The sequence below is a fragment of the Euprymna scolopes genome, chromosome 46 (assembly GCF_053919585.1).
Source record: "Euprymna scolopes isolate OS-2025 chromosome 46, ASM5391958v1, whole genome shotgun sequence".
In the NCBI taxonomy this organism is placed as follows: domain Eukaryota; kingdom Metazoa; phylum Mollusca; class Cephalopoda; order Sepiida; family Sepiolidae; genus Euprymna; species Euprymna scolopes.
In genome coordinates, this window is record NC_136527.1 from 50,076,681 (window position 1) to 50,099,880 (window position 23,200).

Sequence of the window (23,200 nt, forward strand, 5' to 3'; positions counted from 1 at the left end):
TAATGGTCTCACTGCACACATCTACGGTGTCGCCTCCCGTATGGCACTTAACATGGCCGTTCAGCTCTCGGAAATCCAGGATCGGTCTTACTTTCCCTTTAGTTGTTTGCAGAACGGCCATTAACGGCAAAATGCCCGACTCCACGTCATCCATCCAAGGCATCAGTATCCCCTCCTCAATCCATCGGTCGATTTCCACCGTCCACCGCTCTCCGTCGAATTCGGCTCGGAAGTCCTGATCTTTGATCGACAATTTTCTTTCCTCTCCTATCTTGTTGATCCCCCTGGGGGCTTGCTCCGTCACCGTGCACTCAGCTAGTCCAAACCTCACGCTGTTACATGTGATGCTAGCACCTCCAAGACGGCATATAACATCCATTCCAATGATGGCTTGGACACCAGGCACCAGGCGATCAGTGACAATTGCATGGACCCTCATCCGACGTTCAGCAATATCAATAGTGACGGTCTTCCTCCCTCGACACTTCACTCGTGACCCATCGAATGCCACTACTTCACCTTCCCTTTCCATCTTCCGACCAGGGTAGTGTGCACCATGGTAGTGGTGCAGCCAGTGTCAATCAGGGACATAACTTCCCGTCCCGTCTTTGGCCATCCCTTCGCCAGTTTCCCGAACTTGTGCATTTTACCGCTAAATGGCCTCTCCGATTTATTTGTAACACACTGTCTGTTGCAAGAACTTCCTGCAGTCTCTTCTCATGTGTGGTCCCCCACATTCGAAGCATACCATCCCCGGGTTCCTGCCCACATCCTGCTGTACCATTGCTGTTGTTCCTCCAGGCTCCATGGGCTGGATGCTCACCAAGATTTTTGCAGTTTTAAGCATCTCACTCACATCCAGCGTCTCCACTCCCGGGACCTGCTGCAACCTTTTCGATGTCTCTTCCGGGAACCCGGTAACGGAAGTCATCTTGACTACGTGACTCGTGGCGTGTCCCCTGATGCCCAACAACTCATCCAATCTCCTTCAACAGATTCACCAGTCCATCTCTTCTCTTTCAACTTATTAGAGGCCTCGAAAGGCCCCTCTGCAAAAGCTTCGATCAGTCGACCCTTGATGGCGTCTGCATCACCCTGTTACCGCTTGCTGAGCTCCAAATAGAGGGCCAGTGCGTCCCCTCTAGAAACAGAATTACTGCGGCCACATCATCCAGCCTCTGAATCCTTGCTACAAGGTCCACTTTTTAAGCCACGCCACCACATCACCGTCGCCATTAAAAGGCTTAATCATGTTGCTTAAGCCTGTGTTGGCCATCGCCGAAATAGCTTGAAGTATAATGGGGGGGGTCACCTCAAATACACAAACGGAATGTTCAAGTAAGATTATCGCTACAGTCCTCTGTCTCTACTCTCGTTGCCTTCTCTCCTGTCTGATCAGGAGTAATCTCCCAGCACTGAAAAATGAAAATCGTTTCCATCTTCACACACACACACGAGATTATGCGAGAACGGTACGAAATCAAAATGCTGACCGCCATGTTTGTTCTTCCCTTTCTTCGCCTGAACTCACTCGCTGAGCACCCACGGTAAGACATAGAGTTTAATTTATGCACATTACTTTGTTGATTGTTGTATAATCTATTTTTAAAAATACCCGCAGTGGCTATATAAATATGGAAAATGTAGTTGATGCCAATGTGGAAGGTAAAAAAAGACGTGATACGAGAGAATTGACAAATTCAAGAGGAACAGCAGTTCTGCAAGCGTTGCTACAAAGGTCTAAGGGCGCAGCCTAGAACGAGGTGCAATCAAAGATGTTGCCACAAAATTCGGTATAGGAAGAAATACTGTAAGCAGAATTTGGTCATGAACACTAGAAAGTTTGTCCGATATATCGGTGCCAATGGATTTTTTTGAGCCGTAATTTTCTCTGTGGCTGGAAAAAAGGACTATAGTTCACAGTTGGCAAAAATAAATACCATTCCCTTGAGAAAAAGAACCACTTTGAGGTCTACTGCTCAAGCATGTGGAATACCTAAGACAATGTTGATTGCAAGGATGAAAGATGGCAAAATTCGGGCACATTCAAATGCTGTAAAATCGCTTCTCACGATAGAAAACATGAAATGTCGCATTGATTTTTGCCATTCGCAGTTGGATTTAAATCGAGGAACTTTTGGAGAAATGTTTGATGTCATACATATTGATGAGAAATTGTTTTACATGACGCAAAATGCAAGGACATTTTATTTAGGCAAAGACGAACATGACCCTTTAAAAACCACTAAAAGCAAGCGTTTCATCCAAAGGTAATGTTTCTTGCTGCCATGGTCCGACTCCGTTGGGAGCCACATCGCAAATGTTACTTTGACGAGAAGATTGGAATTTGGCCATTTGTCAAACAAGAGGCGGCTAAATGTAACAGCAGAAACAGGCCTGCTGAAACAATGGTTACTAAAGTCATGGATACAATCACGAAAATTCAGATTCATGAATTCCTTGTTGAAAAGGTCCTTGTTTCCACACGGAACAAATGGCCAAGTGGATCCATTGCACAACAAATCATAATTCAACAAGACAATGCTAAGCCACACGTACATCCAACTGACATGGTGTTCAAACAAGAATCAGAGAGATTAGGGCTGAACATTGAACTGGTTAACCAGCCTGCAAACAGTCCGGATCTGAATGTGCTTGACCTAGGTTACTTCAATACTATCCAATCCATTTAACACCAAAAAGCTCCAAAGAATATTAGTGAATTAATTGAAGCAGTTGAGACCAGCCTTCAAGAATTAGAAAAATCAAAGTTGAACAACATTTTTCTGACATTGCAGGAGACAATGGAACAAATAATTTTGGCTGATGGTGGCAACAATTACAGGCGTCAGCATATGTCAAAAGCACAGCTAGAAGGAAAAGGAAAAGTTTCCACTTCCATTTTGATAACAGAAGAATTGAAAAGTAAATTAACACAATTGAATAAATAGGTGTTTTAGCTTTTTGCATTATTTTTTTGTATATTTATTTAATCATACATTGTAAGAATGTACGTAAAATCAATTATCAATTTAATTAAGCATAATTATTTGGTTAACCTGTATTTCGTTTCAAAAGTACTGCCTTATAAAACTTGAAACTTGTATGCCCCAAATATTTCCGACCAAACTAAACATTTTTGTGCACCAACTATTTCTGACCGGAGGTAGTATATTGTACACGCTTTATCTTTATTAATTTTCTAATTCGTTGCACGTGCAATTTAATTGCGGAGGTTTTGAAAGCTGGCCTATCGTATTTTATATAGATTTCTGATAATTTTTTTTTGTGTTTGAAAGATTAAAGCCTAAATTTAATGGAGATGCTTGTGCAGTTTACCAAAGACAACAAAAAACGAAGATGTTGGGGAAAAAACTATATATGATTTTATTTGAACAAATATTTTTACAGAATAATATCGGTATTTGTGCAGCTTAATCAATACATTAAAAAAATGAAAATATCAAAGAAAGGTTATATTGTACATATCCGTTATGAAATAAAGTTCTCCAAAAAATGTCACTTAATTTGATCAATTTTTATGGCGAAAAAACAATTTGTTATGAGACTGAGCAAAAGGGGGTCATAATAGAAATAATTGTCGTAATTAGACGGAAGTTTCTGTGCAGTATAAGAAGATTATAAGGTTTCACTTAAAAAAAACCAACGTGGTTTTTTAAAAAAATTTTTTAAACTTTGGACTTTACAGGTAAATTTTCAAATAAATGTATTTTTTATTTATTTAAATTAGCTTATTTTATTTATTGATCTTTTATCTTCAATTTGTGATATTTTTACACTGTAAATAAATCATTTAAAAGATCAAACTCATGGGGAGTTAACTGCATTCTATCTTTAAGTTGCTTTGCGCAGGATCCGACGATACTATCCGTCAGGTTGACTATCTTACTTTTCTTTTTATTGTAGTGAAACAAAAATCATAGTAATAAGAACAGTTAGAATGATGATGATGATGATGATGATGATGATGACGACGACAACGACGATGATGATGTTTTTTACGAAAATAAATAAACTAAATGCAGCAAAAATATGTGCACTTGCTCATACAAAAAAATCAATATTTTATTTATTATTTTCCTAATTTTTGGTTATTTATTATTATCATTATTATTATCATTATTATTATTATCAATATGGTTATTTCTGTAACAGAGTTGCTTTCTGATTCTGTCACGTGTGTAAGACAGTCTTGTGCAAAATGATTGGTTGGTTTCATGATAATGGTTGTTCTGCTAGCTCCTGTTTTGAGATGCTGGTATACAATTTTTAGGTATAGATTTTCGATAATCTTCAGATTATTATTCCTCTAAGTGTTTACATATGATGTCGAAAACATAAACAACATACACTGAATACAAATTAATATTTCATATGACGCAATAAATTTGGCTTCCATGCAAAAGAAAAACATACTTCACAAGAATTTGGTTTGTCTCCTGTACGTATTTTCATATGACTCAACAAAGTTGAAAATAATATTTGATTGAAAGGAAAAGGTAAGATTTGAACTCAGCATTCAAACGTTAAAAGCGATTACAGATTACAATTCTAGAAATGCAACCGAGTATTCATTGATCTTAGAAATAACTGGATATATGCATTATGTCAGTTAAAAGAATGGACAATACAATCTGAAAATAATGATTAAAAATATGTTAAATTTCGAATTATTTTCTGACACGATCTTGTATTATGTGGCCTGTATTACTCTTTTGGGTCATTTCTCTAGAAGTCTTACCTTCTGATTCTGTCACGTGTGTAAGACAGTCTTGTGCAAAATGATTGCTTTCACGATATTAGTTGTTCTGTGTGCTCGTTTTGAGATGCTGGTATACAATTTTTAGGTATAGATTTTCGATAATCTTCAGATTATTATTTGCTTAAGTGTTTGCATATGATGTCGAAAACATGAACAACATACACTGAATACAAATGAGGTTTGTCTCTTGAATGTGTTTTCATATGACACAATAAATTTGGCTTCCATGCAAAAGAAAAACATACTTCACAAGAATTTGGTTTGTCTCAGGTACATATTTTCATATGACTCAACAAAGTTCACAACAATGCAAAAGAACCACATACTTAACTAGAATGTGGTTTATCTCTCGTATGTGTTTTCATATGACGATACAAAGTTGACTTTTGTGTAAAAGAAGAACGACATACTTCACAAGAATATGGTTTTTCTCCTGTATGTGTTTTGATATGACTCAACAAAGTTGATTTCTGTGCAAAAGAAGAATCACACATTTCACAAGAATATGGTTTGTCACCCGTATGTGTTTTAATATGACTCCACAAACTTGACTTTTGTGCAAAAGAAGAGCAACATACTTTACAAAAATGTGGTTTGTCTCCCGTATGGGTATTCATATGACTCAACAAATTCGACTTCCATGCAAAAGAAGCACCACATACTTCACAAGAATGTGGTTTTTCCCCCGTATGTGTTTTCATATGATTCAACAAGGTTGACTTCTCTGCAAAAGACGAATCACATACTTCACAAGAATGTTCTTTTTCTCCTGTATGTGTTTTCATATGACTCAACAAATGTGACTTCCGTGCAAAAGAAGAACCGCATACTTCACAAGAATGTGGTTTTTCTCCCGTATGTGTTTTTATATGATTCAGCAAAGTTGACTTCTCTGCAAAAGAAGAACCACACACTTCACAAGAATGTGGTTTGTCTCCTGTATGTTTTTTCATATGACTCAACAAATGTGACTTCCAAGCAAATGAAGAACCACATACTTCACAAGAATATGGTTTTTCTCCCGTATGTGTTTTCATATGATTCAGCAAAGTTGACTTCTCTGCAAAAGAAGAACCACACACTTCACAAGAATGTGGTTTGTCTCCTGTATGTTTTTTCATATGACGCAACAAATCTGACTTCCTGGCAAAAGAAGAACCACACAGTTCACAAATATGTGGTTTTTCTCCTGTATGTGTTTGTAAATGACGCAACAAAGCTGACTTCTGTGAAAAAGCAGAACCACATACTTTGCATGAATATGGTTTCTCTCCCGTATGTGTTCTTATATGACTCAACAAAGTTGACTTTTGAGCAAAAGAAAAACCACATACTTCACAAGAATATGGTTTGTCTCCTGTATGTGTTTTCATATGACTCCACAAGTATGACTTCTGTGCAAAAGGAGAACCACACACTTCACAAGAATGTGGTTTGTCTCCTGTATGTGTTGTCATATGACTCAACAAATTTGACTTATATTCGAAAGAAGAACCACATATTTCACAAAAATGTGGTTTGTCTGACATCGTTTCTTTCCACTGATTCCACAAAAATTATATTCAATGGAGTGTATAATGACAGGCAAGTCAATTAATATCAGCTTTGGAAAGTTTATATGAAAAAATTTCTAATTATTTAATTCATTTAATTCATAAAGAAAGGTTCTATTCATCCATTAATGGATTTCTTTTCATTGTTGGAAATTCTGGAAATAAAATATGAAATGAATTTTAAATAATACATTTTGTGTGGTAAAATTTAATTTATTTTACTTGATTTTTATTAAAAACATACAAAAAATGATTATGGATGAAATTCAAAATAAAATGAGTAAACAATATTAGTAATGCAATAATGGTTAACAAAATTAATCTTTTTCTATTTTCCAATATTTAACTAAAATAATCACGGTTTTCATTTTAGAGATGAGGATTGTTTATTCATATTATTCAGATTTTTTCAGAATACTGTTCCCATCTTGGGTGTTATTTTCACAACGTTTATATGTTACTTCCATTCTGTTCAGGTGTATTTTGTAGAACTTGGGAACCTTTCTGTTAAACTCAGACATCTTTACAGAATTCTGTATGGAACCTTTTACATTAGACTATTCTATTTCTAATCTAACTGAGGATTGAAACTTAAACGTTCAACTGAATTTTACCAAGTACTCTTACCAGCGCATGACAGGCCCTAGCTAACAATCCTAATACGAATTTTAGGAAATATTTATTCTAGATGTTATCGCTATTTATAATTGCATTATTAATACATTATATATATATATATATATATATATATATATATATATATATATATATATTTACCAGTGGTGAAAAAACCGGACTAACTAAATTTCCTATATATATATATATATATATATATATATATATATATATATATATATATATATATATACATTTATATATAATGGATTAGATTTTTCATTCTTTCTTTGACAGACGTATTACGTCCAAGCACTGCCTAGCCTATTGAGCTTTTGTTGTTAAAAATCACTGTCGACGAATATTAAGAATCATGATCTTCATTGCATTTAATAAAGTTCAGGCGGCGCTTTCCTTACAGTAATCATTGGCTTGAGCCTTACAACAGTCATACAATTTATATTCCTTCACTCTTCTCTTAACTTTAGAAAGAGAGCATTTCAAACAAGATTACACTGTTTTTGGATTTGGGGAGCAGTTTCAAGTCTGTTTCTCAGGCTGCGGATCGTCATAACATTGTTATCCCTGTAAAAAGTAACTCTAGGATGACCAGATTCAGGGGAATCACGACTATTGTCAGTGTTTTGGTGTTTTTGCACAGCACTTGTACCATTTTCTCATCATATTTGAACCTGCGGCTGATTTCCTGATTGGCTAAACCAGAAAGGTGGAGATTAATGAGCTCCCGATAATCACTAAGAGAAAGTCGAGGCATATGGACTAAATGTTACGTTGTATAATCTGGAACAAGTACAATTACGATTAGAGATGCTTTGTAACCTAAAAGATAGACATTTTAAGCTGATTTTAATCTCATTTGTTGATGTATGGAGATACCTGTATCGAACACTGCTAAAGCAAAGAAAGTTGGTAGACTGGGCAATGATGTGCGCAGGTATAATTGAGAGATGGAATAGACCACGGAGTTTTCTGATAGTGTTAGTTGCCACCGGGTTATATTTCACTTTAACCTGATGCCATTTGGACTCATGAAGTCCAGGGACTTTCAGGTATTAATGTCCATAGTTTTATAGGACCGGAAGATTATGCATTTGAAAGTCACTTAGATCACATAGATAAGGTACTAGCCAGTTTAGAGAAGCACAACCTCAGGTTGAAAACTATAAAATGTGAGTTTTATAGAAGTACAGTATCAGGGGTTTAAAGTAAGAGAACGGGATATCCAACTAGACCTGGACAAGTCAAATCGATAAAATTAATTTCTTCTCCAACTAGTGTGAGACAAGTGAGAGCTCTCATCAATATGACGTCATATAATCTGTGATTTATAAAAAATCTTCTGAGATTGCCAAGCTGTTAGTTCGCCTGACAAGGAAATATGGTGAGGTTCCAATGAGTCAACACATGAAAGTCTGCCTTTGATGTTTGCCTAAAAAACAAGTTTGCAGGTTATAATGTCATATCCCGATCCTGAAAAGTACTACTGACTGTACACGAATGTCTCTGATCATGTGATTAGGGCATGTATTACACAAATGGTCCATGCTCAGAAGAAGGCTAAACAGGTTGAAAAAACAATTTACTTCCTATCCTGTAAACAATGATACGCAGACAAGTTCGACTATAGAAAAAGAAACATATGCAATACACTATGCCCTTAATAAGTTTAATCAACATTTGCATTGTGCAAAATTCATTATCTATACCGATCACAGCCCCCTACAGCATATGGTTACAATATATATATATATATATATATATATATATATATATATATATATATATATATATATAACTTTAGTGGTTATATTTCAATTCTGAAAAAACAACATATAGACACATATATTCGAATTAAGAATTTATTGTTTGACAAAAGGAATATATAGAAGGGGGTATGTTGATTTCCTTAATCCATGGATTTTCAATAAAGGCTCATATGAGCCTATTGCTCTATGCTTAAATATTGAGCTTCTCCTTTTTGGCTAGGATCTCCCTGAAAGTATTACTTCAAGTAATATCTATCAGAGATCTTTCATCTGATTTCTGAACAATGTCTTATTTCGATTATATATATATATATATATATATATATATATATATATACATAATTTACATTATATAAGCAAAAAATATTTCTGCCCATGATTATTTACGTATATGTAGGCAAATTTATTCCATGCCAAACTAGAAATATAAGCAAGCAACAACCTTGAATTCAGGAGTATGATCTGCTTTTTTCCTTTTACAAAACTGCTATTAGATATTTCCGGTCCCTACATTACAGTTTTACGTAACCATGTATGGTGGTTGGTCGGAGCATTTTGTGGTCACTTACAAGAAGGCTAAAACAGTGGTTCATCTGTTGTTGGATGAAATTTTCCCCAGATTCGGGGCACCACCCCAGTTCTTAACAGACAATTGGTCCAAAAATGTTAACAAATTGACGAAGAAGGCATTGTAGGACCTCAACATACATCATGTGAGCACATCATTTTATCACCCCCAAACTAATGCCAAAGTAGAACGTTTTAATGAAAATTTGGAAACAATGAACAGTCCTGGTATATATACATAAAACAAATGGCGGCTGTCAGATTCAAAACCAAAATTAGGATTTGTTCAGAAAGTTCTAACGTAGGTTTTGAGTTTGTAAGTGGGGAAGAGGAACAAGTGAGGGAATAGTTTAGTTTGGGTAAGGTCTATATTTTGTTTTTAAAAGAATATTCCTTTTCATAGTTCGTTACATGCAAGATACTTTGGAACATGATTGCGGCTAACCATTTGGACAGAGTATGAAAGCGTTAAGAATGAGTAAAAAAAACTTATAAATTTTATTATTAGCTTGAGCAGTATGCACGCATAGTAGTTATTGAGTGTCATCTACCGATGTTAATTTTTAATTGTCACATGGTTTCTAACATGAATCAGGTGTTCCCACTGTTAAGAGATTTAACAAAATAAAAAAAAACATTATTTATGATCAATGGGGTCAGGTCGTCAGAATTGATATTTTCAATTATTTGCCATACACAACTTTCAAAGTTGAGCGACCTGCTAAAAGCAGGTTTCATATATAGCCCAGAGGAAAAAGAAAAAAAACAGAAGCTTAAAGTGCTGTCAATTGCCGTCACATGCATGGTTTAATCCAGGCAGTAAAGAAACAGAAAATAAGTTTTTTTTTATTTTCATACAAAAACAAAGTGTACAAGTGTTTTTCTGGCTGATGAAAAATGTACTGCGCAACATATGTTTCACTTGGTAGCAATGTATGAAAATGACAATTAAGGTTTTACTGTTCCCCCTAGCACCTTGCTTAGTCATAATTGTGCACATCTTCTCATGCAACTCTGAGAAATGATGCTTTTTAGTACGTTTTTTTTTTCAAAAATAGAAACAGTCTGCATTGCACAAGTGACCGTGAACCATTTTAGGTTTTCTTTCTTTCCTTTCTTTTTTTTTGTTACATGACCAATCCTTTGAAGCACACACACACATGCTAACCAAGTAAGTTACGATTTTCCATATACAAATTCAGAGCATCTATTTATGAAAGCCCCATTTATAACTTCCTTTTCATCTATCACAGTTAATGTCCCCAAAATACAAAATAATTTAATTTTATGTCATCTTCACTTTTCAAAACAGAATTAAAGCTAAAGGGTCATATCACAATCAACTAAGTAATTATGGAATCCTCATTATTGCAAGAAAAACTAAAAAGTTTTTGTCATGTAAAAAATATACGTAAAGAAAAACATATTGTGATTTGCTCATATCATTTTGATCATTTGGACTATTGTTCTCATCTTAAGTGTTATTTTTACAATGTTTGCACAATAAATAACACTCAAGATGAGAACAGTAGTCTTAATAATCTAAATAATACAAAAAAAATCATTCCTCATCTAAAGAAATTCAGAACTATAATATTGTAATTTGTTTAAAAATCATGATTATTTTTTAATTTAGTCAAAGTTATTTGTAAGATTTGTTGAATGTACTTTTTTAGAAAACTTAAAAATACAACATACGTTTCTTTAATTATCAGCATTCTTTAAACAAACGAACAGAAAAATTGATAACTGCAATTCCAAATAAATTAACAGGAAAACTCTTTGGTATACTTATCTTTGTACACTGTTTCTAATACATCGATCCCCCATATTGAAACCACTAGATGAGAATACAAACATTTAATTAAAGAAATGAGAAAACAACAACTAAATATCAAAAAGGCTTTTAAAAAATGGCCAAATTCGCAAAATTTACTGAAAAGCTGATATTTCCAAAATGGGGGATCGATTTACTAGAATTTTTGTATTAGAAACAGAGCACAACTTAAACATTGTTAATATTTTGATTTTTTTTGATAATCTAGTAGATTAGTGACAAGTACACAGAAGCATACAATTTCCATGCATGTGTCGAGCATTTTGTTTTTTACTTTAGTGAAAATCATTTAAAATTCATACTTTTTTTTCATTGTTAACTATAAAGAAGTTATTTTGTCAATGTCTAGAATTTTACACATCCTCCCACCAAAAAAAAACTTTTATAAGTTTTTGAGGATGCAGAAAACGAATATATGCTTTAACAGTGGTGTAGAGAAATAGTTTTCATGATATTAAAAATGAACTCTCTTAAAAAGTGGGGTATCACTTTTCATAATAAATTTAACATAAAATTATGCTAAATTTATGGCAACTTAGTGAGTGGAGATAAAACTTATTTGTTTCTAATTTTATCTTTCAATAAAGCCCGGAGGACATTAAAGAACAGAAAAAAGAGAAAAATCTGTATACAGATACGTGTCATCAGTGGAGCTAATTCTTTACATTGTATAATATTCGGAAAAGGACTTGTTTGTGTCAAAGTTATTGATCTGCGCTATTTTTTCAATAGCATTTTCAAGTTTAATTAAAGTTTTTTGATATCTGTTTTTATTAAACTATAAGGGTAAAGTACAGAATAGTTACAAAACACCCTCCTCTCCCAACGTTAAGAATGGCTTTCTAAAAATAACATTATTTCAGCATGGATCAATAAGCGCGCACTGGTACCGCTCATTTCACATTAAATTTATATAAAAAGGTGATCTAATTCGCTGCGTCACGTTTGAAGGATACATTCATTTTGCAGCACATCCGAAAAACTATAAAAATTTTCATTGTAAATATTTTTGGATTTTTTTTTTTATCGTTGTTTTTTTATGTTTAAGTAATGAAAATATAATAATAAATTATTAATAATAATAATAATAATAATAATAATAATAATAATAATCCACTGAGAAAGTAGAAAAAAGTGACAAAACAAAAAACCATTAAACAATGAAAAACATTTAAGATTGTTTTTTTAGTAAACAAAAAACATTTAATATTTATAAAATTATTTTTTTACTTTAGTAAACGATAAAGAAGTTATTTAAGTCAATATTGAAAACAAAAAACATTCGACAGCGAAAAATTTTCAACAATAAATCTACATTTTCATTAGGATTATTCATTTAGTAAATGTAGTTATCTCCCTTACATTTTTATCGTATTCTGCGAATGCGCAAAAATCGATACTAAATTCATGTAGTAATACTTACGTTTTTGTTTTATAATCTGCTTTCGATTAACTTTATCTGGTTTTATAAGGGAAACGATTTTTCAAATGTGATTGACTTTACAAGCTCGAGTTAATATTCAAGATGACGAACGGAAGAGCAAGTTCGCAGAAAACAAAATTGAAGAGGAAAAATAAAAAAAGAAATCATTTCGAAATAGAACCGATCTGTTTGGTGAATATCACGGATAAAATTAGTATTATTTTATTTAATATTTTAATATTTACATGAGAGAGAACAGATTACAAGTTTCATCTTTATTAATTCTCTAATTCGTTGCACGTGCAATTTAATGGCGGAAACTGATAGTTTTTAAAGCCGCCTTTTCGTATTTGTATTTAGTAATTTTTATTATTTTTTAGAGTCCTGTTTTTTTTTTATTACTGTGTTTGAAGCATTTAAGCCTTAATTTAATTTGATGCTTGTGCAGTTTACTAAACACATTAAAAATGAGGATATTGGGGAAAAAACCGTACTTAATATCTATACGGGGGGAAAAAAAGAAAAGATATTGAAAAAGAATCATATTTAATATCTATACGGGGGGGGGGGGTCCACGTGAAATGCTTTTACGGCGTCGTAAGAAACTTATACTTAACTTGAAAGATTAATATTAGTTTTTTGGGACTATTTCAGAGATAATTAGTAAAGTAAAGTCTTAAAATATTCATTAAAAAATACACCAAGCGAAAAAATTAATTAAACAACCCCCTGTCAGTACAATCAATCAACGCATCCGTATTTCTCTAAATTAATAATTTAAAAAAATAATAAATTACGTCTTATTAAAAATAATACCATTTTTCAATTATTTTTCTTAATGGTCCTGGATTTAAATTCTTCTTTTTTGTAGTTGTTTGTTTTTGTTTTGAGGATTACACCATCATTTATACAAGAAAAATATTATAATATTATATTTGAAATTTTTGTGATGATTTTTATCATTAAAACGACATTAAATATTTTTACAATTATATTATTTTTTGTGAAAATATTGAATGAATACTGCTTATTGTAATGTTTCTGAAATATTCAAATTATTCTTAATAATTAATTTAGTTATGATACGAAACTAACACCAACTACATGCAAACAGACTTAGTACGAAACTAATAATAGCTTTACTCTCTATGTACTTATCCTGAATAAAACATATTTGTTCCGTTCCCTCCTAACCCGTCTTCGTCTATGTTCTTAACCCTACCGATCACATCATGGTGGCAGACGGTAAAACAACCATAAACAAAGATAGACCCCATACACAGTAAAAAAGCCTGGACAAAACTCCGTACGGAAAAGAAAACAAAATTAAACCAACACGAAAAAAAAAAAAAAAAAAAAACTTCGACAACGAATGTCAGTGAGCCATAACTGTCCCTTGCAACCAAACGCTTTTCTTTTGTGAGTACAAAAATTTATACTATTGATATCAACAATATTTCAAATATCTACTGGATAGTTTTCTGTCGAAGAAGATCTGCATGAGAGAATCATCGAGCTAATAATTAATTAATAATGAAGCCTTCGGGAATGAACTATACAGCAAACCCAAAGGACACAGGATCGCCGATGTCCTCACCGAAGGCAGAAAATTCGAAGCCTTCACAGCCAGAAACGACCAACTTCAACAAATCCACGAGTCGGAAAAAAAGAATATCCATAGCATACACAGGGGCAGGAAATGCAAGAACTGTGACACATGCCACAAACCACGATAGTGCCCTGCATATCACGATGAATGCTCCTCATGTGGGTACAAGGGTCACTGGGCCAAATGCTGTATGTCCACGAAACAGCACGGAGAGGGTAAACCTCCTAGTAGAGGTCACAAAAGGCAACCCCACCACCACCGGCATTATAATCAGAAAAGAAGACCGGAACGTGGAAGAAGAAACCAAAATGTGGACAACATAGACATTGATAGTGATAGTGACAACTATCACAAACACTTTTATGCGATCACAATCAGTGACAAATGTATGGAAGGCATCGACAAGGAACCAACGAATGAGGCATACACAACCCTAACCGTCAAGCCTCCTCACATACCCAACTGACCACATACACTCTGGTTGAAGATTGACTCTGAGGCATTAAGGAACACACTCCCAATGAGAACGTTCTGACAAATGTATGGAACACACAAAGCCGCCCTAAACATACTACGACCATCATCACACATAAGACTCACATCTTATAGCGGTGACACAATCACCTGCGCAGGAACCGTCAACATTCCATGCTGATACAAGAACTTCAAATGAATAAAGGCTGTATTCTATGTAGTAGATGTTCCAGGACCAGCCATTGTAGGCCTGCCTACAAGCGAACAGATCACGATAAATGTTGACCCTGTACAAAATGCATCGCCAGAACTTCTGCATACACCTATCCGCGATGTTGTGCAACTAAAGGAAGCGTATCCAGAACAGTTTGGCAGAATCGGAAACTTCAGCAGAATGGCTAAACTCCTGTTAAAAAAATGATGCAGATCCATTCATTGACCCTCCGCGTAAATGCAGCATCCATCTCAAAGACAAATCAAACAAGAAATTGAGAGGTTGATAGAAGAGGATGTGCTATGAAAAGTAGAGGAGCACACAGACTGATGCTCCAGCCTGGCTTTTAGCACAAAAAAGGATGGATCTCTCGGGATATGCATCGACCGTCAGAAACTTAACTCCAGTTTGAAAAGGGGCCCGTACAAAATACCCATGGTTGAAGAACTAAACTCGAAATTTGCAAAAGCAAAAGTATTCAGTAAGCTAGATGTCAAAGCAGGATATTGGTCGATTCACCTGGATGAACAATCCCAGCTACTGACAACCTGTAGAACACCATTTAGAAGGGTCTGTTGGAAACGATTACTACTTGGCCCAAGTGTCTCGCAAGACATATTCCAAACAAAGATGGACCAGATCCTTGAAGGTTTGGAAGGTGTAGCTAGCACAGCTAACGATGTGGCAGTATATGGAGAGGATGACGACGAACATGACAGAAATCTGCAAAACCTAATGGAAAGAGCAGCTAAAACTTGGCTTGTGTTTAACAGTAAGAAATGTGCCATCAGACAAAGCAGCATCACATTTTTCGGAAACATATACACACCCACCGGCATCAAGCCAAACCCTACCAAATACATGACATCCAACAGATGCCACAGCTGCAAAGCAAGGACGAATTACAGCGCTTCTTAGGAATGTTGAACTATCTTTTCATAACTTCGCTGAGAAAGCACACTATCTGTGCAGTCTCATGAGATCATAAGCATCCTGAATATGGGATCCAGACCACCAAAAATGCTATAGTGACCTAAAACAAATTATATCCTACTACGACCAAACAAAACCAGTAACACTGAAAGTGGATGCATCGCAGAAGGGTCTGGGGGAAGCACTGACACAGGACGACAAGCCAATCACATTCGGTTCTAAAACGCTGACTGAATACCAATCCAGATACAGCAACATCGAGCGCAAAATGTTCGCAATTGTGCACGGTATCCAGCGTTATCATATGTACCTTTATGCAAGTATGTTCACCGTAGTGACCGAATACCAATCCAGATACAGCAACATCGAGCGAAAAATGCAAACCATTAGTCACTATATGTTCAAAGCCGCTATACTCAGCACCACCGTGTCTATAACGCATGCTTTTAAAGATACAAGACTACAATTTCAGTAGCGAGACAAGGGACATAACTCTAAACCCCCTGAAAGAGATCGTATTCCAGGGAAGGCCAGAAACTATCCGGCATGTCCCAACTGACATCAGAATATACTGGTCATTCCGTGAAGAACTATCCCTTGAGGGTGGAATACTCTTCAAAGGAAGGCAGGTTCTGATCTACGAGGAGTGACATCCTGCGCCAACTCCACGAGGCCATCAAGGCATAGAAAAAAACCGTCGCCAGACAAGAGAGAGAGAGAGCATATACTGGCCTAACATCAACAAGGACGTCGAAAAAATGTGCCAGTCGTGCTCACTCTGCCAGAAACACCAGGATGCCAACAGACGGGAACTAATCAAGCCACACAATATTCCATCACAACCGTGGCAATACATTACATCGGACCTGTTCGAAATAAATGGACGGCAATATCTCCTCACCGTCGACAGGTACTCAAAATACCCAGTGGTTGACGAAATGCCCACACCCATTATCAGCAAAGCAGTAGCTGACAGAATCAAGAGCTACGCATCCCTATTCGGGCGACCTGACCAAATCATGACGGACAATGGCCCACAATTCACCGGGCAAGCCTTCCAGAACTTCATTACATCGTGGGGTATTAAACATATCACCAGCTCACCACGCTTCGCTAGAAGCAACGGATTTATTGAGAGACATGTGCGACATGTCAAATCAGTAAGAAAAAATGCCTTAAAGGCAAGGGTGACATACAACTAGCACTACTGCAGATCAGAACAACCCCAATAGATAGCAACCTACCATCACCCGCTGAACTACTATTCGGAAGAGCTATACCCAGGACACTCCCCAGCTGAGCAGAGCCAAGAAAGGAAGAGCACCGGCAGCAACTAGAAGAAAAGTCAGACGAAATGAAGAGAAACCACGACCGTAAGAGGCAAACCAGAGACCTCCCACCACTATACCCAGGTCAACATATGACCATAGCAAACCGAGACGACCAGCTTTGTGTAGCCCGGGACAATTGTTTGGAAGGATAAGGACAACCCAAAGAGCTACATTTTACAGATTCCAAACGGGACCAGACTCCACCGTAACAGAGCCCACTTTCCTCCTGCTGTACCAATATGAACGACAATGAAGAGATTCCGCTTTGACGACCCAGCACAACAATAATGCAGAACATGGGACAAATCCATGTACACAATGGACAAAAACAACACTGCAACAATACAAAAGACACACAGGAAGACCCAGTCCAAGAAAGTTCAACCCATACTCGATCTGGATGAGTCATAAAAACACCAACAAGGTTCAAGGACTAAAAAAAAGCACACACAAACACATAACAAAACAGGGGGGATGTTATGATCCGAAACTAACACCAACTACATCCAAAACAAACTTAGTACGAAACTAATCATAGTTTTACTCTCTATGTAATTATACTGAATAAAACACACGTGTTCCGTTCCCTCCTAACCCATCTTCGCCTATGTTGTTCACCCTACGTATCACATCATTTTTGAGCAATTATCGAGACCACTAAGACGTGATCCTCTTATGTCGGACATTTTTTGTTCAAAAGTAACACTCCACATTTTTTAACTAAATAAACTCTTTAAAATAAGTTGAAACACCAAAACCTTTCAAAGTTAGGTAGAATATGAAAACATAGAAAAATTAATTTAATTTTTTTAAAACAACAGTAAACAAATAAAAATATCAAAAAATATTATGGGATGTATATTCTCTTTTAAAAACAATATCTCATTCAAGAATGGCCATAAAATTTGTTTTCAATCGATATTTATTCAATAAGGGACCTATTTTCCTATCTAGCAAAAGCGGGCGAGTTTTCCTAAATTCAATATATATATATATATATATATATATATATATATATATATTGAATTTAGGAAAACTCGCCCGCTTTTGCTAGATAGGAAAATAGGTCCCTTATTGAATAAATATCGATTGAAAACAAATTTTATGGCCATTCTTGAATGAGATATTGTTTTTAAAAGAGAATATACATCCCATAATATTTTTTGATATTTTTATTTGTTTACTGTTGTTTTAAAAAAATTAAATTAATTTTTCTATGTTTTCATATTCTACCTAACTTTGAAATATATATATAAATTAATATACGAAAGTATAAATTTATGCGTAAACTTTAAGTATTTACTTCAAAAGTCCTTAATACGTAGGTAGAGCTTTTTAGTAAGTTATAAAATATATATGGCGATTAAGCTACACTGAATATTCCGCGTTTCAATTTCATAAAACGCGGAATATTCAGTGTAGCTTAATCGCCTTACTATAAATATAAAGCTATATATATTTATATAATATAAAGCTGAATGCCTGTGTGAGTGTGTGTGTGTGTGTGTGTGTGTGATCACGAATAGGCTCCTATATAGTTGACTATTTCAAAACAAAAACTGATTACATATAATGATAGATGATGTATCGAGACACAGGAATGGGTATGTTTTATCTGGCAGAACGGTGGTTCATTAAAATTGTGGGGTCCTCGTACGCGCCTGGTCCACAAAGTATGGAAAAAAAATTGAAAAAATTGAAAAATGTAAAAAAAAAAACGTTTACAAGTGTTTTTGATATAGATGTACATAAGTATAGGGATGGTATTTTAGTGGGATAGTTGTACCCCAGCTAATTATTTGTCTTTTAGAACCCTCGATAAAAACGACAAACTCCTTTTAACATTAAACATTTGCAAGTATTTATTCAACGGGATAATAGTGGTGGAGCTCGAAGTTATTGAGTCAGGTTCAAGTCGGACTGTCGGTGCTGGGTGAGGAGGAGAGGAAGGTGTGTCTTCGCTCGCGGCTCTGTGCTGACTGTTGGATGTCCCCTGCACTCTTTTTGGGGACAGTAGGATCAATGTGCCCTGCCTGTCGATTGGCCAGTCTATGGCCGAAGAACTTACGGGGAAGCATTGATCTGCCAGAGAGTATAGTTCATTAGGGGGTTGCTACATCACCCCTGCTTAGGCGGAAAGCCGATAAAGAAGAAATGTAGCAGTTGTTAAGAGAGAAAAAAATGTTCACAAAAGTTGTTTTTTATGAGAAAATGTTCTGGGTTTTCATGCTGAGGATGAAGAAAAAGGATTTTATTTTATTTTTTTATAAAAGAAGAAAATGTCTTTGTGCAAAAAAAAGTTTGTGTGAGGAAAAAATTTTTTTTTATATATATATATAAAGTCTTGCACAACTTCTTTGGCCAATGCACTCTATGACCACTACGCATGGTAGTAACGTAGTTGTCTGCATTGGGAGTACTTGCTTCAGGTGTATGTTGATGATGCATGTATGTAGGGGGAATGTGTGGCTCTTGCGTTTTCGTGTCCAGAAAGGCTTTTTTTATTCTGTCAATAGAGACAGTTTCTCTTTTACCACTGATGTCTATGGTGAAAAGTTTGTTAGTACGTGAAAGCACGCGATAAGGACCGGTATAAGGTGGAGTAAGAGGGGCTTTCACAGAGTCCTTCCTAAGGAAAACGTGAGTCCAAGACGAAATGTCCTTTAGGACCAAAGATTTTATGGTCTGTTCCCTAGTATGCATAGGTGGGAGCTTATTGAAATAAGCTCGCAGTCTGTCAACGTACAGAGCTGAATCCATTTGTGCAGACTCTATCGGGCTCAGCATTTGACCTGGCAACGACAGAGGTGCACCATAAACTAGTTCGGCTGGAGAGTATCCCAGGTCCTCTTTAATGGCAGCACGACAGCCTAAGAGAACAACAGGTACTATTAGTTCCATCTCTGTTGGTCAGGATAAGCACGTAGTGCAGCTTTAAATTGGCGATGGAAGCGCTCTATCATCTCGTTTGAAGCTGGGTGATAGCTTGTCGTGCGAATACGTTAGATCCCTAAAATTCTGGAAAGTTCCTGGAATATGTGGGATTCAAACTGTGCACCACGATCTGGGGTTACAGTGGTGGGAACTCCGTGACGCGATATCCAGCCTGATATAAGGGCTCGCGCTACAGACTCAGCCAAAATGTCTGTGAGGGGAATGGCCTCAGGCCACCGTGTGAAACAGTCTATGCAGGTCAGGAGATAATTAAATCCCTGACTGACCGGCCATGGTCCAACCAGATCTCTGTGAACATGGCTGAACTGAGCGCCTGGGGTGTTGAATGTTCCTAGGGGTGCACGGATATGCTTGTGCACCTTTGACTTTTGGCAGGATATACAGGAACGTCTCCAGGCAGTGATATCACGCCTCATATTTGGCCAGAAAAATCTAGCTGTAATCAGCTTCACTGTGGCTTTGCATCCGGGGTGTGTCAGATTGTGTAGGATGTCAAAAATAACTCTACAATGAGTCATTGGAACTAGTGGTCGAGGTGAATCCGTTGCAGTGTCACAAATGATCTGTGTGCCTGAAGTGGGCACAGGCAGGTATGCGAATTCGCAAGTTGCAAATTCAGGTGACGACGGATCCAAAGTGTCCAGACTTGGCTGGTCTAGGGGCATTTGCTATAAGTCGATATCCGATGGTGAAGACAGAGAATTAATGGGAAGGCGAGACAAAGCATCTGCCGCAGCATTCTGTTCACCGGAAATATGTCGGATATCGCTAGTAAATTGTGAAACAAAATCCAAGTGGCGAGTTTCACGGGGAGAATATTTGTCCAGCTTAGCATGCAGTGCATGTGTAAGCGGACGGTGATCGGTGTAGATCACGAATTGACGGCCCTCGAGTGAATGTTGGAAGTGTTTCACTGCAAGGTACATTGCTAGGAGTTCACGGTCAAACGTGCTGTAACGTTGTTCTGCCGGTTTTAGCTGTTTCAAAAAGTATGCGAGAGGTTGTAATTGTTGTTGGTGCTGCTGTTGCACCTACAGCTGTGCCTGACGCATCAACGACCAGAGAATACTGGGCATCAGGTACGGGGTGTGCAAGTAAGGATGTCATCGCTAGCTTTGTTTTCACTTCGTTGAACGCTTCTAGTTGGATCTCATTAAGTGAGATTTCCTCGTTTTTCTTCTTTCTGTTGCGTAACAGGTCGAAAAGAGGAGCTAGAAGATCCGCACAGTATGAGATGATACGTCTGTAATAGTTCAACCAACCAAGAAAGTGCCTTAGTTGGCGAAGTGAAGTAGGTGGTTGAAGGTCTTGTAGAGCCTTCACCTTTTCTAGTAACGGAGATATACCGTCTGGGCTGATAATGTGGCCCAGGAAAACTAGCAACGAAAACGCATTTACCAGGGTTACTCCTCACCTGGTATTTCTGAAACCATTCGAATAGTAGGCGGAGGTGGGTGACATGTTCCTCAGGTGAGGCGCTTGCCACGAGAATGTCATCTATATAATTATAGACAAAGTCTAAGTCACGCACTACTTCGTCCATGAAGCGCTGAAAGGTACTAGCCGTGTTTCACAAACCGAAGGGCATAGTTAAAAATTAAAACGCTCCAAATGGGGTTGTAACCACAGTCTTGGGTATGTCGGCCAGATTCACCGGGATCTGATGGCAAGCCTTAACCAGATCTAGCTTAGAGAAGGTCTTGCAGCCATGCAGCGAGGAAGCAAAGTCTTGAATTTGTGGGATTGCGTAACGATCGGGTACTGTCATGGCATTCAGTTGTCGGTAGTCCCAAGTCGGACGCCAATCCCCATCACGCTTAGGGACCATATGCAAAGGGGAAGCCCATGGACTGGACGAGGGGCGAATTATTCCCAGCTGCAGCATATGGCTAAATTCTGCCTTTGCTGCCTTAAGTTTATCAGCAGGGAGGCGGCGTGGTCGTGAGAACACAGGTGCACCTGTGGTCTCAATACGGTGCTTTGTTGAGTGAGTGGGTTTGCTGACCACAAAATTTAAATTGGTCAATTCCGGGTACGCTTGCAGTAAAGTCTGGTATGGGTCATCAGAGGCAGCAATGAAGAATACCGGGCTGATAGCGGGATGTTTGTTTTTACCCCAGAGACAGAAAGTTCCGTATTAGCGTCTATCAGCCAGCGTCTTCACATGTCCACTAATAGGTTAAAGTGGTGCAGAAAGTCCGCGCCTAGTATGAGGTACGGTAAGTCTGCCACCGTGAAGACCCACGTAAAGTCTCTCCGTAATTCCAAGTCTAGAGAATGAGAAATTTGACCATATGTGGGGATTGCCGAGTGATTTACCGCTTGCAGTGTGATTGGAGATACTGGTTGTTTTTTACCGAGGAGTTTTAGCGGCCATATGCTGCAAGCGGCTCCCGTATCAACCAAGCAATGTGCCTGGGATAGCGAGTCTATAATAAAATAGGCACGGTTTTTGTGCATACCCGGTGGAGAGCTTGCCGTGCTCAAGTCGCCAGACCTTAGTTTTCCTGGTTCGAAAACGAACAGAGCATTGTGCACCTCTGTGCCTCTGCTCCAAAACGGCTATGGTAAAAGCATAGCCATGGCATGTTAGACTGGCAGCGGCGATGGGGAGATGGCGAGCGACCTCGGTAACGGCGTCTACACGATGGTGATCTAGTTGCGTTTAATTTTTTCACCTCTTTGGTGAGACGCTCAATAGCGTCAAGTATAGCCAAAGATGTGGCGTCTCGGCTTGCATTCCCAGTCACAGCAGCGTGTGTAAAAACTTCAGCCTGTGGCTGAGGGATCGCAGCGGTGGTAGGTCCTTTAGAGAATTCCATCACCCTATCCACTGATGCTGTTATGGTATCTACAGATTGCTTCTCAACCATAGGTGCCAAAATTGCCTTTACTTGAGACGGCAGCCTCGAAATGAAGAGCTGCTTTATAAGGGCACTGTCAGCTGGGAAGTCTTCTCCCAGTTCTCTCATTCTACGGTCTATATGTTTAACTAACAAAAGAAAGGAACAGACCAAAAAAAATTCAGTTATCCGACTTGAAGGATAATGCCAAAGAAACATGAGAAATATTGGAAGTACTAAAAATAAAAAATTAAAAATTAAAAAAAATGAAGAAAT

The 23,200-nt window shown here is 37.0% G+C and overlaps 1 protein-coding gene across 1 annotated transcript; it reads right to left on the reverse strand.

The window, feature by feature from the left end:
* Nucleotides 1–3,423: 3,423 nt before the first annotated feature.
* On the reverse strand, nt 3,424–12,667 carry LOC145270500 (uncharacterized). The gene is made up of 2 exons (XM_080126160.1): nt 12,566–12,667; nt 3,424–6,491 (listed from the first exon to the last, which is right to left on the reverse strand). Exon 2 carries the CDS (start codon nt 6,310–6,312, stop codon nt 5,110–5,112), a length of 1,203 nt encoding a protein of 400 aa, XP_079982286.1. The 5' UTR covers nt 6,313–6,491; nt 12,566–12,667; the 3' UTR covers nt 3,424–5,109.
* Between the last annotated feature and the right edge of the window lie 10,533 nt (nt 12,668–23,200).